The sequence below is a fragment of the Caenorhabditis remanei genome, chromosome V (assembly GCF_010183535.1).
Source record: "Caenorhabditis remanei strain PX506 chromosome V, whole genome shotgun sequence".
Classification (NCBI taxonomy): Eukaryota; Metazoa; Nematoda; class Chromadorea; order Rhabditida; family Rhabditidae; genus Caenorhabditis; species Caenorhabditis remanei.
The window spans coordinates 15,496,738-15,513,917 of NC_071332.1; the positions used below are offsets into that span (position 1 = coordinate 15,496,738).

Here is a 17,180-nt window from a genome sequence, read left to right on the forward strand (position 1 = left end):
CGTGGTGCTGTGTGTATATTTGTATCTCCTTCCGTTCCTCCTCCTCCTACTTTTTCCCTTTTTCGCGGGAAAAAGAAATATATGTGTTGTTCGTGTAAACAGAGACAAGCGATGGCTATCTTCTCACTCCCGATGAAAAAGAGTGAGTGAGTGACCCCCCTCTGTGTCCTTCTCCGGGTTAGAAATACATACTGAACAGTGTGTTTGTGTTTTCCCTCTCTGTAATTTGTTCACTTTTTCCGCTTCTCGTCACTTTTCGGATGAGACGCTGTGAAATGAGAAAGAGGTATTGTGCAAGACGCGTGTAATGGGATACTTGTGAATGGACGGTGAAAATGTTTCACACGAGACACTTTTCGGGTTAGACAGTGCAAATTAGAGGGGGAGAGTAAGCAGAAAATGAGTTTCGAAGAATGCAAAAAATGATAGGTCCCACCGAGATTTGAACTCGGGTCGCAGGATTCAGAGTCCTGAGTGCTAACCGCTACACCATGGAACCGCCGGGAAACGCCGGCCTCTTTTGGCGTACATAAATGTTCTACAGCACAACAAAAATAAAAATAATTTATGCATAACCAGTGATAAAGAGACGAATTTGCCACGAGAAACTGAGTCCAACTACGATTCCAAGAATCAAGGAGAACGAGGCGATCATTCCAGCCATTCGTTGGATTTTTGGGTCCTCGTGAGATCTTGGTGCATACATCATGATAAGAGAACTCAAGTAACCACTGGTCAGAGCAAAAATGCAAATATTGAAGACGAAGAGCCACGTGGAGCCGAAAAGGACCGGGTAGGCACGAGCAAAATCCATCGGATTGTAGTTGGCAGCCGGAAAATAGAACATGAACCAGAAACGGGCGACGACGGGGATCCAGATGGTGTTGGGTCCCGGCTGGAATTGGGTTACTGTAGTCTAGAGAGAGGAGAGAAATAACTTACGAATCTGACCCAGTTAGCCATCAAACTTCCGATGAATGCAAACAAGTTGAAATTAAGAAAAACTACAACGTCCATAAAGTATTTTTCTGAAAATTGGGATCTCTTCGTGTGTCTGTCTGTCCGGATATGTTACCTGACACCACAAAATCGTGCTTCTCGCCCTTCTTAGCATCTGTCACATACATGCAAACATTCGGGAATAGGGCAAGAGTGACGAAAAACAATAGGAAAATGTTGAGAAATTGCATTTTACTCTAAAAAAAGGACACTTCGCAACTACGCAGCGGTTGCGAAACGTACCTTTGAAAACGCTTCTCGAATATTCGACCAAGTGCTCGCCTCCTCTCCTTCGACACTATTCAAGGAGGGTTTCAGCTCTCCGAATTTGCGGTAGAAATTCAATTTTTTTAGAACTTTCAGAAGAATATAACAGACAATTACAGCGACAGAGGATAGGCCGAAGAAGAGATTTGCACGCATTTGGATATCATCGCTTGCTAGAATTTCAAAAAGTTTAGAAACGTCTGGTTACCAAACGTCCCTACCTGCTTTCGTCAACATTGCCAGTGCAGTCACAGCGGTCCCACAAAAGTTTTGTCCAATAATCACTGCATTCGTATACTTGAATGGAAACGGAGAGGCCAGACCGAACAAACTGAATTCTCAAAATTGAAGTCTGGCGCGCCTTTGACGCGAAATACCTATTCTGAAACAACCCATTCGATGCGTTCAACACAATGATAGAGATGAGGGTGACAACGAAGAATACTGGGATCCCTGAAATTCTAGAATATTGGAATAATTTCAAAGTCGGAAGTGCTCTTACAACTGCTGGTATCGATGTAGATGAAGAGGACAGTGACGAAAACCATGGATTGGACAATGAGAAGACAAGTACCCATTCGACGAGTTAGGTCTCCTCTGCAATTGTCAGGGAGCATGGGATAGTTTTTAATTTTATAAATTTCTCACTTCAACGCGATAAAAATATTGAGCACACTGAATCCGAGACTTGGAATCTGCGCACAAATCGTCATTGCGTTTTGGAAATTCGAAGCGAACCAATTGGCGTGTCCACTCTCTTCCCGAAGCTTGAACATTGTGTAGTACTGAAAAATTCTATTGAGGTACGGTACAGGCACAGAGGTGCGAAGCGTAAGGTCTGCAACGTAAATATTTGAATTTGGCATTTGGCTTTTTGGCACCGTGCCAACCGTTGTGCGACGGAGCGCATTTTCGCGACCTTACGGCTCGCACTGCTGTGGTCAGGTACTCACATCAAATGCAATATTGAGGAACATGTTCCATGGAAGGAGGGATCCGAATCCGAACATCATGAAGGCACAGAACACGTAGTTGCCAACATCCTCGACATTTTGAAATTGAGGAGGACGGTTTTATAACGGAAAGTCTTCCTACCTTAACGTCTTCTTCATCTGAGTACGTTGCTCCCAAATCTTTCGTCGATTCTGACACAACTCCTGATTCAACAAAAGACTCCGGTGACTGTGATCGTTGGGATTCTTCGCTTGAAACATTCTGAACATATGACTCTTTTTTAACGGAAGAGATTTGTTACCTTGCTATGAATGTCGTCATCCTTATTGCTCTCACTCATTTTTCTAGGATTGATAGAGAAGTAAAGTTGGGCGGAAAATTTCAGAAAGACACGTGTCTGTTAAGATAATGGGGGAGAGGGGAGAGAATTCAGGAAGGGTCACGTGGAGTTTATTTTTTATGGGGTATGTTTTTGAAAGGTACGGGGGAAGATGGTCACGTAAAAATGGCTGAGAATTAAATGATGCAAGCACAGGGATATTTTGATACTGGATGTTCTTAAACCAAGACGTTTTGCCACTAAACGGGAACAATTGAAATAGTAATAACGGTCAAAAAATAAACGGGAACTGTATTCTCGGTTTTAAAATGTCTGGTTTCGAAACGTTCCTGGGTAGACACTAGACGGGGAGACACTTCGAAACCATACTGAAACTGAGACGTTTCGAAACCACGTGGATAAAACCAATGAAATGGAAGGCGCAGAATCTTTAGACTTCCAGAAACGACTTGACATTTTTTTCAATTTTTCATAGAAAATGTGAACATTTTTTATGATTTTTTCAGAATTTCTTCTCGAATTTTCTTCTTCTGAACGATTGTCGATAATTAGACTTTTTTGCGAAAAAAAAGTACCCGGGCCTTGACAAACATGCTTTTTCCCCAGTTTCAAAATGTCTCGGTTACAAAACGTCCGGGTGTAATATGACAGAACAACAATTTATAAACCACCTTATTCGGTGATCGCCGGCTGTTAATCGGCGTACTTTATTGCAGTAGAAAAAAAAATTTGGTGTAAAGCAAACACAAAACAAAATGACAAAATTTCAAAATAAATTAACACATCCTAGAATCATGAATTCATCTAGTGCTTTCCCTGAGAATAAGCTCCTCCTGCTTGTGGTTGAGCGGCGGCTCCGGCAGATTGGTATCCGGATGCTTGAACTGATTCAACTGGTGCGGTGACTTGTTGTTGAACTTGCGCCTCGGCTTGATATCCTTGAGTTTGAGTTGGAGCTGGTGCGACTGGATGGACCTGCTCTGGTTGGTATCCTTGGGACACTGGAGCAGACACTTGAGCTGGTTGGGATGCTTGGTATCCGGCGGATTGTTGTTGTTGGACTGGGGCCTGTTGGGCGGCTGGGGCTTGGTATCCTCCTTGAGCTCCTTGGGCCGCTGGGGCTTGGTATCCGGCTCCCTGAGCTGGTGCTTGTTGGGATGGCCCTTGTTGGTATCCAGCTCCCTGGGCTTGTTGTCCTTGGGCGGCGAATCCTCCTTGGGCTCCTCCTTGTTGGTATCCTCCTTGGGCTCCCTGAGCTCCTCCTTGAGCTGGTCCAGATTGGTATCCTCCTTGAGCTCCTCCTTGTTGTCCACCAAATCCTCCTTGAGCTGGCCCTTGTTGGTATCCTCCTCCGAGTCCTCCGAGTCCTTGAGCTGGGGTTCCGAACCCTGGAAGTTGAAGAGCTGGAGCTGCTTGGTATCCTCCTCCGAGTCCACCTCCAAGCCCTCCAAATCCTCCTGAAGCAGCCTGATATCCTCCTTGAGCTGGTGCTCCACCGAATCCTCCGAGTCCTCCTCCGAGAGCTGGAGCGGCATAAGATCCTCCGGCTCCTCCGAGTCCTCCGAACCCTCCTGGCGCCTGGGCGTACCCTCCGGATGGGATAGCTGGAGCTGGAGCTGATGGGTAGAGTGGTGCTGGAGCTGATGGAGCGGTGACGTATCCTCCGGCAGCTGGAGCTGGTGGTGGTGGTGGTGGGGCTCCACAGCAAGCTCCGCCTCCTCCGCCTCCGCCGAGAAGTCCGCCGAATAAGAAGGCGGTGGATGTGGAGACAAGACAAGCGAGGATGGCGAAGGATTTCATCTGGAAATTAAGAATGTTTGAATGTCCGGTGGAGCGTGTTTTCAAGTTTTCATACGATCTACACAAAAAAGAAAAAGAAAATGTTGCCTTCGAACATTCCGAGGGATTCCCTTATATATCTCCTGCAACCTGTTCCGCGGAAAAGTGGGCGGGGCTTCCCTCTATCTTTTTGAACTTTGAATTCAAATACGTCTCGTTTCAGGTTTTTTCTTTTCGAATATTCTGACGCAATAATTCAAAAATATGAGGAAAGATGAACAGGCAGATAAATCAGGTTTCAGGAAGGTTTGTTTTGAGGGAGAATTAAGAAGAGACGGTGGAAAATAGGTTTGATGATCAGGAAAGAATTCTAGATTCGAGTATTGGGAAAGATTCAAAAATGTCCTGTGGGATTTTATTCGAGAAGCTACAGTACCGGTCGAAAGGTTGCTCATTTTTTCACTGTGCAAATAGTGGGATTTTGGACCGGAATAAGTTGTCGGACGGCAACTTTTCACAGAGGTTTTCAACCACAAAAAAGAAGATCTAGATCTACAATTTCTACAAAAACTTGCATAGTGACACTGTGACACACTTTCAAAGATTTTCGTTATCACTAAAATTGAAAACAGAATATAAAGTTTTTTTGAAGTTTTCTGAATCAAAAAACTAAAATTTTCAGATTTTTTCAGAATCTCACTAATTCAAAGAAGCTTTCAGTACGTGAATAGCGCATAAACGGAATTTCAAATCAATCCGCTTCTCACTATCAGCTGCCTGTGTGCACAGCAGTGCGAGACATCTCGGAAACGCTCTAACGGTTGGCACGGTGCCGAAAAAGACTTGGCTGAGTGCCAAATTCAAATTTTACGTCCATTTGTCGTATCTTTCAATATAAGCAGCGACGCCACTCGGAAAATTCAAATTTAGCGGACCTTGCTCCTCGCAACGCACGTGTGTGTATGCCGATGAAATTTGAATCTCCATTCTGTCCCATCAATTTTGATGCTCGGATTTTCTACCTTCTCCCATTTTTCAAAACTTCTACCGAACTCTCCTTCCCCTTCAACACCATAATAACATAAATTCCATTATCATATCAATCCGTCTCCGTTCTCCCCCTCCTCAACCTGTCTCCGACACAAATTCTTATCATTATCCCCCCTCCCTCCTTTATCATTTCCAATGGCGCAATAGCTTATTGCGAAAAAAACCGAAAGAAAACTCGGTAGCTGTCCCCCCTCTTCTCTCTTCCACGATATATTACGCGCCATTGGATAATCCTCCGTTGAAGAAAAGAAGAAGAATAAAGGATAGTGATCATTTCAACAAATGTACTTCATCTCTCTCTTTTTTCCTTGCGATGGCGGCGACAATGCCATCGAAATTTGACGGATGTGATACAAATTTCAACCGGTTCCAGAACAAGATTCAGGACTTGTACTATGCTACTATTGCTTGAAAGGGAACGATGGAAATCGCTACAAACCGACACACAGACAGATATCGGTGTCATTCTGGAAAGAGATAATTTGAACACTGGATGGTTTGGAAAGTCTGAGCTTCAAGATCTAAAATTTGAATAGAATCTCACCAGCCAACAGACACAGTGCACTTGTTATACCCACTCTCTTATGTCCCCCAATTTCTTCCACAGATTCATCATGACACCTCTATTCCCAATAAAAATGTGGCCGCGTGGCGCAATGGATAACGCGTCTGCCTACGGAGCAGAAGATTGTAGGTTCGAATCCTGCCGTGGTCGGAACTTTTTCCATTTTTCATGAAATTTCCTTTGAATTCAAAAGTTAAAAGTTGAATACTATTTTCATACCTCTGAATGAAAGATGAATGTTCGATAATTTATTTACAAAACAGAATATATACAAAACAGATAAAAGTTCGTTTAATTAGGAATTAGACAGGAACTTGTGGAGTTTCTGGAAGTGGGACTGGAAGTTCAGGGACAACTGCTCCGTTTCCTCCTTGAAGAGTCTCGGCAACTCGGGAAGCAATTTGGAAAATGGCTTCGAGTTCCTGGAAAAATAGAAATAGAAATAACAAGAATAAGAATAAGAACTCACAATTGGGAATTGTTTTCTCAAGTTCTCGATGGCTTCATTCTGTTGGAGAAGAGTCTGATCCTGGTTATTCAGAATTTGAGTGAGTTGATCGAAGACACTTCCAAGATTAGCAACAACATCACTGACTCCCGCAAGAAGTTCACTGACAAGATTGGTTACTGTAGAGAGGAGGGTGGCAAGAACATCCTGAAAACAATAGAATAATGATAATATTCTAGAAGCAGTGGCTCACTTGGTTTTGGCCAGAGAGCAAGTCAGTGAGTTGACTTGTGATTTCATTGATGTTCAGAGTATCATCTGAGAGAATTCCAGTGATTTTCTCAACAAGTGGTGCTGGGAGATCTTCCAAGAACTTGGTCAAGAATGTGGGAAGTTCAGTGAGATTTCCAGTGAGTGGCAGTCCCAATCCACCTGGAGATCCTCCGAGAACACTCAAAAGATTATCAAGAACATCTTGATTTCCTCCGAGAAGACCATTCACAATTCCTCCGATTCCTCCATTATCTCCACCAGTAATTCCTCCGAGTACTCCTCCAATACCACCTTCTCCTCCGATGATTCCTCCGAGTCCATCTTGACCTTCTTCAATTGTATCTCCTAATCCAAGACCTCCGAGTAATCCATTTGGAGCTCCGGATACAAGAGCAATTGAAACGACAACGGCGAAGACAGCTTTGGATGCGAACATTCTGGAAATCGAATATTGAAAAAACAAGTGTTTGTATTGAAATGAATTGAAAGTGGATGATGGTTTGTCGACAGTCCGTCCCATCTATTTATACTCTGAACTAGAGACATGATCTCTGTCATAAATTAGTTTGAAAAATAACGGATTGATTGTTGAGCAACTCTCTGTTTTTAGTTTCTGTTTTTCAAACTAGACACTTATTCAAAATAGTTGATTTCCGAACATCAGACGGTCACTCAAACATTTGTTTCTACTATGAATTTGCATAATAACAGTTGACCGACTATCACTTGAACAGATGAATGTGTGCATCAGTTTGTCAGATGAATAATACTCATTCACAACTCTGTAAATGTTTTCCACTTCTCATAGACAAACTGAATATCTGATTAAATGATGGTTTCAGATGAGTTCGTTCTTGAAATATTTAATTCTTGCATGCTCTGATCACGTCATACTGACTGACAATAATAATACGACGATTGGCATAATCTGAAAACAAACAATTGCTCAAAAACCAAGTAAATCTAGTTAAAATATCAAGCACTCAGAAGTTCTGAAATAGTATTATATAAAAGTGTGGTCGGAATTCCCAAGACCTCATCAAACCAAGAGACATGAACAAATAAAAATTTAAATTAATAATTTGAATTGAGATCGATACTAGTTCTGATTTAGGCAGTTCTCAGTGCGGTTCTTATTCGGACGCCTCTCACTTCGCATTTCTCATTTGAGCAGAGTTGATTAATAGACCAGCCAGTTTCTTACGTTGTTGACATTAGACAAAATTCTTGAAAATTAACTTTGAGCAGAACACAACAATCTTTCGTTGAATGAAAATTTTTTTTCAAGGCACACATCTTATTAATTCTGAGGGTTATGTTTCTCTGAATCAAAAACATGTTTTGATACTGAATTCTAATCTTTCAAGAAAGATAGGCCGATAGATGGTATTTCAAAAAAAAAACAAGCAGCAGTCTTCAGTATCTCATATATTTTGTTGTAACAAAACATGACCTGTACATATCGAAACAACTATTCCGAATCTGAAGAATTTTTCGAACTTGGTTTACATGGCTTATCTGTTATTCAAGTGCCGATCCATACTTTTGGAGCATACATGATCATTATGAAGACCCCACATGAAATGGGAAAAATGAAGTTTTCTATGCTGTTAATGCATATGACGTGGGTTGAATTATAAAACAGTTTTTCAAAAATTTCTTTCAGATTCGTTACTTATGACGTGTGGGCAATCCTTGAACTCCCAATAATAGTGTTTCCTATATGCGGAGGTTATTCGATTGGAGTACTTTCATCTATTGGGATGCCTCTATGGATCAAAGGTTACATCGGACTTACATTGCTTTTTCGTAAGTTTTCCGAATTCCAGTTCATCTTCTCAAGTTTCCGTTGTCAGTTTTTGGACCAGCTGTCACTATGTTCTTCGAAAATCGGTACAACTATTTGGTACGTTTGGACTGTGATACTCAAAGCCGCAGATTCAAACGAGCGGTACATTATTTCATCAACTACTTCATTGCACTTAACGCATTCGTGCCAGCTTTTCTCAATATGCCGGATCAGTCAGTTGCAAGACAAATAGCTCTGAAAAAGCTTCCTTGCTTATCACTGAAAATAGTCAATCACCCGACGTTCTTCATGGTTGGAAATGAATACCTAAACTTTTTCTATATTGGATTATTCGCCATTTTTAGTTGGACTCAAACCTTCTTTTTCTTTGCGAAAACGGTCAACTTCATATTCGGAATCAAATCTCAATCACAACGAACTACACAACTACAACGAGAATTCTTCCGAGCAGTATGTATTCAAGTTGCTCTTCCATTTGTGGTGATCATGACTCCAGCTTGCTATATTTTATCAACAATTTACACTAATAATTACGATATGGCTTATACCAATTTTTCGGTGATTATGATATCTTCACACGGATTGTTTTTCGCCATTACTATGCTTCTTATTCACAAACCTTATAGAACAGAAACCTTGAAAGTTTTGGGAATCAAGAGATTTTATAAGAGTAACAAGTTGGCAGTGGTTCGAATGTCTCCCCGTGCAACGCATAATGGATTGTTCTCTGAATAAACCTGTTTTCTTGATATCATTGACTCGATTCAGTTTTATGCAACTCATTAGTTAGAAATATTGTTCTGCTGTTTTGTTAAACGAATACAAAACACTTTTTTCATTTGTTGTCATTCCGATTTGAGCATACATTGTAAGATCGCAGAGAGAGCTGTGCGGAAGTAAGACGGAAGTGAAACTTTTTCGGCAGTATTAAAGTGATGGCAATAAGACAAAGTTAGTTAGTTGTATTGAAGGTATAACTACTCTTCAATCATAAAACATCCCATCATTTTACTTACCTGGCACCAGTGGAGCTGAAAAGCATCTAAATTCGACACATGGAATTCGGAAGTTGGATGTGGAAAATTTAAGGTCTACTGGTACCAGATGAGTGAACTTTTTGAATATCTAATGCTTGAATGATAGTTATAACTTCCATACAACTGATTAACGTTGTTTTCCTGCTGACAGTTTGATACTGTCAAAACAACATCATCTTCCGTCTTTACTTTCTCACAGTTCTCGTCGCAGACCATGAGTTCCACTTATCGGAATACTATTTTGAATCAGATGAACTATTCAAGCTGGCTTCACACACTTTATCTGCTATTCAAGTTTCTCTTCACGTTCTTGGAGCATACATTATTATAACAAAAACTCCGAAAGAAATGGGAAAGTGGTGAAGCTTACTATGTTGCTGGTATATCTAACGTTAGTTGAGTTTGGGTTATTAATTGTATGAAAATCAATAAGAACAGTTGCTGATGTGCCACTTATGATGTTTGGCCTACAATATTGGTTGTCCAAATTGCATTTCTCATTAGGGCAGAGTTCCCGGCAGTGATTAATAGACCAGCCAGTTTCTTACGTTGTTGACATTAGACAAAATTCTTGAAAATTAACTTTGAGAAGAACATAACAATCTTTCGTTGAATGAAAGTTTTTTTTCAAGGCACACATCTTATTAATTCTGAGGGTTATGTTTCTCTGAATCAAAAACATGTTTTGATACTGAATTCTAATCTTTCAAGAAAGATAGGCCGATAGATGGTATTTCAAAAAAAAACAAGCAGCAGTCTTCAGTATCTCATATATTTTGTTGTAACGAAGCATGAGTTGCACATTTCGAGACAACTGTTTCGAATCCGAAGAATTTTTCGAACTTGGTTTACATGGCTTATCTATGGTTCAAGTACCACTAAATACTCTGTGTTGCGACAGTTATTGGGCAGGTGAACCCCGAACCGACCGCAATGAGTGAGAGATAGTGAACTTAGAGAGATATCCAACAATGAATTATACAAACGGTTTATTAACGCACTCTCAATTTGAGAGTCACCTAAGTTAGAGGAATGTCTTCATGCATTGACGACGATGGGTGGTCCTTTGTATCCTTGGCGTTGGCGATAGCAGATGACTTGTTTCATTCAGAATGGGGCAGTCGTCATGATGAAACCATCATTCAAAATCGAAAAAAAGAAGCGTTCAGTGAAAATCAGACTAGTCAAGTGAAAATCAGACTAGTCAAATCAGACCGGCCCCGCCCGGTTAGCCCGGATTCAAAAGTTAACGCTTATTAATTTTACAAAATGTTTTGAATTTTTTTTGAAAATTCAGTGTGAAAGTGCTTCTATTATTGGACATCTACACTTTTGGTTGATTTTCAAATTCTAGTAAAAACTTGTCCTTTTCAAAGGAAAAACAGAAAATTCAAATTTTGGTTCAAAACTGGCTGAGTCGTGTGGAAACTTAGATTTCGGTTTTTTCATTCAAAATAGTTCAGATTTCGGTTCGGCCCAACACAAGTCTGGTAAAAATGAACAAAACTTTAGACTTTCAAACAAAAAATGATTCTCTAGTCTGAGAGTATCTGTTTTACTTCTTGAAATTTATTTCTAACATCTAAATGGTGGAAAGTATGACTGAAAAACATTTTTTCATTTCATGGCACACAAACTAATATATTTTACTTGATAAAATGGCCCCAGATATTTTATTCATATAATAAATAATACACCTGGTTTTTTAGCCCAAAAAATTTAGTAACCCTTAATTAGCCCGTAGTTTATGATTTCAGTTTTCTACGATAACGTTAAACAATTTAATGTTTTAGCCTTTACCGCTGTACCGTATGACACCCAACAGTTAGGAACTTTTGTTACTTAACACTCGTATTGTGCTTATGAAAGGATCTGAACCCAATCTACCCTACAGACTCAGGTCGATCCCTGCTGGAACTATGATACATCTTACCCGGTGTTGTCTGAAAACCAAAAGTAACGAACACTAATTAATATTGAACACACTAGTTGAATGTTCGATAATTTATTTACAAGACAGAATATATACAATACAATCAATTGTTCGTTTAGTTGTAATTTAGACTGGGACTTGTGGAGTTTCTGGAAGTGGGACTGGAAGTTCTGGGACAACTGCTCCGTTTCCTCCTTGAAGAGTCTCGGCAACTCGGGAAGCAATTTGGAAAATGGCTTCGAGTTCCTGAAAAAATAGAAATAAAGAAAGAATAAGAATAAGAACTCACAATTGGGAATTGTTTTCTCAAGTGCTCGATGGCTTCATTCTGTTGGAGAAGAGTCTGATCCTGGTTATTTAGAATTTGAGTGAGTTGATCGAAGACACTTCCAAGATTAGCAACAACTTCACTGACTCCCGAAAGAAGTTCACTGACAAGATTGGTTACTGTAGAGAGGAGAGTGGCAAGAACATCCTGAAAACAATAGAATAATGATATTATTCTAGAAGCAGTGGCTCACTTGGTTTTGGCCAGAGAGCAAGTCAGTGAGTTGACTTGTGATTTCATTGATGTTCAGAGTATCATCTGAGAGAATTCCAGTGATTTTCTCAACAAGTGGTGCTGGGAGATCTTCCAAGAACTTGGTCAAGAATGTGGGAAGTTCAGTGAGATTTCCAGTGAGTGGCAGTCCCAATCCACCTGGAGATCCTCCGAGAACACTCAAAAGATTATCAAGAACATCTTGATTTCCTCCGAGAAGACCATTCACAATTCCTCCGATTCCTCCATTATCTCCACCAGTAATTCCTCCGATTACTCCTCCAATACCACCTTCTCCTCCGATGATCCCTCCGAGTCCACCTTGACCTTCTCCAATTGTATCTCCCAATCCAAGACCTCCGAGTAATCCATTTTGAGCTCCGGATACGAGAGCAATTGAAACGACAACGGCGAAGACAGCTTTGGATGCGTACATTCTGGAAATGATATGAAGTGAATGATACTAGAAAGTATTGAAACAGGGAGAAATGGTTTGATGAAGTTTTGGGAATTCCGACCACACTTTTATATTATTTCAGAACTTCTGAGTGCTTGATATTTTAACTAGATTGACTTGGTTTTTGAGCAATTGTTTGTTTTCAGATTATGCAAATCGTCGTATTATTGTCAGTCTGTATGACGTGATCAGAGAATGTAAGAATTGAATATTTCAAGAAGGACCACATTCATCTGAAACCATAATTTAATCACATATTCAGTTTGTCTATGGAGAGTGGGTAAGATTTACAGAGTTGTCAATCAATCCGTTATTTTCAGACTAATTTATGACAGAGATCATTTCTCTATTTCAGAGTATAAATAGATGGGACGGACTCTCGACAAACCATCATCCACTTTCAATTCATTTCAATACATACACTTGTTTTTTTCAATATTCGATTTCCAGAATGTACGCATCCAAAGCTATCTTCGCTGTCGTTGCTTCAATTGCTCTTGTATCTGGAGCTCCAAATGGATTACTCGGAGGTCTTGGATTGGGAGATACAATTGGAGGAGGTCAAGGTGGACTCGGAGGGATCATCGGAGGAGAAGGTGGTATTGGAGGAGTAATCGGAGGAATTACTGGTGGAGATAATGGAGGAATCGGAGGAATTGTGAATGGTCTTCTCGGAGGAAATCAAGATGTTCTTGATAATCTTTTGAGTGTTCTCGGAGGATCTCCAGGTGGATTGGGACTGCCACTCACTGGAAATCTCACTGAACTTCCCACATTCTTGACCAAGTTCTTGGAAGATCTCCCAGCACCACTTGTTGAGAAAATCACTGGAATTCTCTCAGATGATACTCTGAGCATCAATGAAATCACAAGTCAACTCACTGACTTGCTCTCTGGCCAAAACCAAGTGAGCCACTGCTTCTAGAATAATATCATTATTCTATTGTTTTCAGGATGTTCTTGCCACTCTCCTCTCTACAGTAACCAATCTTGTCAGTGAACTTCTTTCGGGAGTCAGTGAAGTTGTTGCTAATCTTGGAAGTGTCTTCGATCAACTCACTCAAATTCTAAATAACCTGGATCAGACTCTTCTCCAACAGAATGAAGCCATCGAGAACTTGAGAAAACAATTCCCAATTGCGAGTTTATATTCTTATTCTTATTCTTTCTATATCTATTGCTTTCCAGGAACTCGAAGCCATTTTCCAAATTGCTTCTCGAGTAGCAAAGTCTCTTCAAGAAGGAAGTGTTCCAGAAGTTTCCATTCCCGTTGCAGGAAGCCCACAGATTCCAGTCTAATTCTTGACAATACTTTAAACTTCATTTGTATTTATTTCGACCTCTAAATAAATAATCGAACATTCAATTTTTCCATTCGTACACTCTGCAATAAATCATTAAAAAGTTTTCCCTTTTCTCGCCTCCTATCTCATCAAAGTGTACATTGACACTCTCTGCAGCGTAACCGTAGTTTATCACAATAATTTAGTGTCGATGTCGACGAAACAATGGTTTTCTGATCGCATCGTTGTCTTATCAGTACCAACCCTCGTGGCCTATCGACAGGGAAATACGGGGAATAGTGTCACAACTTTCTTCTTCACAAGAATCATTGTTCGGGTTCTTTAAAAAAATATTTTTGATGTTTATTGATTTTAAAAACATTTAAAGTTTATCAGAAATGACCTCGTCGAGAGCCAACCTCACCGATTTCGAAAAATCCATTGTGGATAAGGCGATCGAGGCGATGCAATTCGCATACTGGTAAAAGTTACTTTTTGTTTTTCTAATAATTCATTTCCGAAATTCCAGCAAGTACAGCAACTTCAAAGTGGGAGCTGCGGTGGTGTGCGAGGATGGGGAAGTCATCATTGGTGGTGAGTAACGAAAAGTTTAATTTGAGAAATTCTGTAATGATTTTTTTCAGCCAACCATGAAAATGCCTCGTATGGAGCCACAATCTGTGCTGAGAGAAGTGCATTGACCTCGGCACTCACAAAGGGACACAGAAAGTTCAAATTGGTGGCAATTGGTGAGTTTTTTTATTCAAAACTTTGAGAAAGAAGAATATAAAAAACTCCCGCTTCTGATTTGTAGCGTTCTTGTATCGAAAAATCAATTTCGGTTAAAAATAGCACAAAAATAAAATCGAATTCATCAAAAAAGGAAAAAATACAAATTTTCAACACGTCAAAAAATTTTGGTACTTTATGGTTTAACGGGTGTTTATTTAATTAACGGGTGTTTATATAATAGACGGGTGTTTTGAGAATTAACGGGTGCAATACCAAAGTCTAAGAATAAACGGGTGTTTATAAATCATTTTTTCAGTAGTTTTCATTTTTTCTGTTCATTCACTGTTTTACCATTTTTTGCTATTTTCTATCGTTATACATACATAATTTTAATTATTTGGTGCCCAATCACTGATAAGTGTCTTCTAGCATCGCACGCGTAAAACTGATGAAGGGTTGTTACTCGATACGCTGTACTGTATTATCACGGCATGCTTCTTCCAACCGCGCTCTACCGAAACCAAAGAACATTGTGTGCAAAATTGAGAGATGCAGAGAAAAAGAGACAATTTTCAAGGACATTTTGGTGGAGCGTAGTTGTAAGAACTGTGCGGAGCTAATAAGTGTGGAAACATTTCTAACACATCATTTTTCGATTTGAGCAGGATATCCGCAATTTTTGAAGTGATAGACCAGTTCCAGAACATTGTTGATGCGAGTCTCTGAGCTGGAGCATAGCGCTGGATACTTGCAAAGCAATCCACATTCCGTTCAACCTTGGAAAATGGGATATTTGCAGGTAAGAGTAGGTTGATAACAGCACCTAAACATGGTTTTGCCAATGGAGTACTTTAACCAATTGTGAACTACAGCCAATTTGCAGCAGGCTTAGATAAGTTTTTCCCAACTTAACCGGTATCAGGATACCTTAGGAAAGCTTTGTAAGTCATAGACTATATTAGCCAGGCATTTTTGTCTATCTGAGACATTTTCTGCTAACTGCCGTGAAGTGTCAATAAGACATGGCTTACACATTCTCAGCCAATCCTAATCAAGTTTAGTCTGTCTTAACCGATCTCGACCGATCTGAACTGACCATAGCCTAGCTTAGTGGATCTCAGACTATCTCAGCCAATCTTAGGCGATCTAAGCCATTCTAAACTAATATAGTCCCACTTAACTATCACTACCCCATCCCAAACACTCTTACCTTCTACCGACAAGGTGACCACCACCTACCAAAAGCAATACACCGACATGACTCCATTCATCAAGAAGATTGTCAAGAACCACGCTCGTGTGCTCGTCTACTACGGTGACACCGACATGGCATGCAACTTCATGATGGGACAACAGTTCGTCGATCAGTTGGGACTCCGTAGAACATTGAAGAAGACTCCATGGAAGTTCGACAGACAAATCGCTGGATTCAAACCACTCTTCGATGGGCTCAGCTTCATAACTATCCGCGGAGCCGGACTTATGGCGTAACAATGGAGAGCACCACAGATGTATTACGCTGTTCAACAATTCTTGCTCAATCATCCACTTCAAGTTAATCTATGATAAAGGCGGCGTTATTTATTTTTTGATGATTAACACTCTTTGGTTATCTAAAAAAAAATATGCTCGAATGAAAGAAGGCTAAACTCAGAGCTAAAAGAGGGCACCGGCATTCCAAAAATTGAGATTTTTAATGTGGCTCGACTCTGAATTTTCGGCAAAAGAAAAATGTCTCTCGGAGCCAGGTCCGAAAATTAGCCTATGACGAGTTATTACGCTTCAAACTAATTTCTACACTGGGAGATTTCAAATTAGCGCTTGCATCATCCCGGATCATCATAGCCAGCATATCTTCAGTCTGAAAGTTTTTTTCAGACTTGCAACGGGCCGGGCCGGGCCGGGCCGGGCCGGAATGAAAATTTCTAGGGCCCGGCCAGGCCCGGCCCGGTGGGCCCGGAAGTTCAGTACTGAAAAAAATTCAAATTTTTTTTTCGAAAATTTCCCGATTTTTTTTGAAAAATATTTCTTAAAAACAATTTTTTGTAGGTTTCGAAGGCTTTTGAAAAATATACTTGAGGAAAAATATGAAAAATTTTCAGAAAATAAATTTTTGAACAAAAAATTGTAGTGAAAAAAGTTCAAAAATTCAAATCCGGGCCGACCGGGCCGGGCCGGCCCGGAATTTTGCAAGTCTGGTTTTTTTTATTGTCCTTGTCGCTGAGTCTAATCCTTGATTCCGTCATCCGTCGTTGCATCAGTTGATTTTTGGAAAAAAAAGTGTTAGGGAATTAATTAGAAAAGGAAGAAACTATCACGTTTCTTACTAGGGAAGGATCCCGAGTCAAGATGGAGTTCCGCGTCACGACCTATATGGTTGAAAAGCTTGAACTTTGAAACTTCCAAAACTGTTTTCAAATTTTGCAGAACGCCTCTAGGAATGGAGAAAAATGAGCTCAAAGTTTGAGCACTGACCCCATTTTCTTAACCATAGGAAACCCAAAAATCCGAAATTCGGTTCCTCTCCAGGTTTTTGTTTCATTTTTGTTTTTTGCGAGAATAAAAAGACTCGTTTTTTGCATCGTCAAACATGTTTCATCATGATCTTTGAGTTTTCTATAACCATACACGTCAAACTACATAATTCTTTGCAAAAATTTTTTTTGAAAATTTTTATGAATGGTGTTCGTTTGGAATCTACAGAAATGGTAG

The 17,180-nt window shown here is 40.1% G+C and overlaps 7 protein-coding genes across 7 annotated transcripts; 3 read left to right on the forward strand and 4 right to left on the reverse strand.

Annotated features, from left to right (window-relative positions):
• Positions 1-565: 565 nt before the first annotated feature.
• GCK72_020338 (uncharacterized protein) lies at positions 566-2,560 on the reverse strand (the record flags this gene model as incomplete). The annotated part of the gene is made up of 11 exons (XM_053733516.1): positions 566-895; positions 943-1,028; positions 1,076-1,196; positions 1,243-1,439; positions 1,488-1,597; positions 1,644-1,719; positions 1,769-1,863; positions 1,915-2,051; positions 2,220-2,309; positions 2,362-2,448; positions 2,522-2,560. The coding sequence occupies 11 exons, from the start codon at positions 2,558-2,560 to the stop codon at positions 566-568; spliced, it is 1,368 nt and encodes a 455-aa protein (XP_053582429.1).
• An 804-nt stretch (positions 2,561-3,364) lies between these two features.
• GCK72_020339 (uncharacterized protein) lies at positions 3,365-4,360 on the reverse strand (the record flags this gene model as incomplete). Its single annotated transcript, XM_003116091.2, has 1 exon — positions 3,365-4,360. One exon carries the CDS (start codon positions 4,358-4,360, stop codon positions 3,365-3,367), a length of 996 nt encoding a protein of 331 aa, XP_003116139.2.
• Positions 4,361-6,256: 1,896 nt separating this feature from the next.
• On the reverse strand, positions 6,257-7,111 carry GCK72_020340 (uncharacterized protein; the record flags this gene model as incomplete). The annotated part of the gene is made up of 3 exons (XM_003116373.2): positions 6,257-6,376; positions 6,424-6,609; positions 6,656-7,111. 3 exons carry the CDS (start codon positions 7,109-7,111, stop codon positions 6,257-6,259), a joined length of 762 nt encoding a protein of 253 aa, XP_003116421.2.
• Positions 7,112-8,231: 1,120 nt separating this feature from the next.
• On the forward strand, positions 8,232-9,220 carry GCK72_020341 (uncharacterized protein; the record flags this gene model as incomplete). Its single annotated transcript, XM_003116576.2, has 3 exons — positions 8,232-8,299; positions 8,342-8,457; positions 8,505-9,220. 3 exons carry the CDS (start codon positions 8,232-8,234, stop codon positions 9,218-9,220), a joined length of 900 nt encoding a protein of 299 aa, XP_003116624.2.
• Positions 9,221-11,581: 2,361 nt separating this feature from the next.
• Positions 11,582-12,432, reverse strand: GCK72_020342 (uncharacterized protein; the record flags this gene model as incomplete). Its single annotated transcript, XM_053733517.1, has 3 exons — positions 11,582-11,701; positions 11,745-11,930; positions 11,977-12,432. 3 exons carry the CDS (start codon positions 12,430-12,432, stop codon positions 11,582-11,584), a joined length of 762 nt encoding a protein of 253 aa, XP_053582430.1.
• A 472-nt stretch (positions 12,433-12,904) lies between these two features.
• GCK72_020343 (uncharacterized protein) lies at positions 12,905-13,752 on the forward strand (the record flags this gene model as incomplete). The annotated part of the gene is made up of 3 exons (XM_053733518.1): positions 12,905-13,360; positions 13,407-13,592; positions 13,642-13,752. 3 exons carry the CDS (start codon positions 12,905-12,907, stop codon positions 13,750-13,752), a joined length of 753 nt encoding a protein of 250 aa, XP_053582431.1.
• A 382-nt stretch (positions 13,753-14,134) lies between these two features.
• GCK72_020344 (uncharacterized protein) lies at positions 14,135-15,959 on the forward strand (the record flags this gene model as incomplete). The annotated part of the gene is made up of 5 exons (XM_053733519.1): positions 14,135-14,217; positions 14,266-14,330; positions 14,381-14,485; positions 15,188-15,267; positions 15,639-15,959. 5 exons carry the CDS (start codon positions 14,135-14,137, stop codon positions 15,957-15,959), a joined length of 654 nt encoding a protein of 217 aa, XP_053582432.1.
• Positions 15,960-17,180: the final 1,221 nt, after the last annotated feature.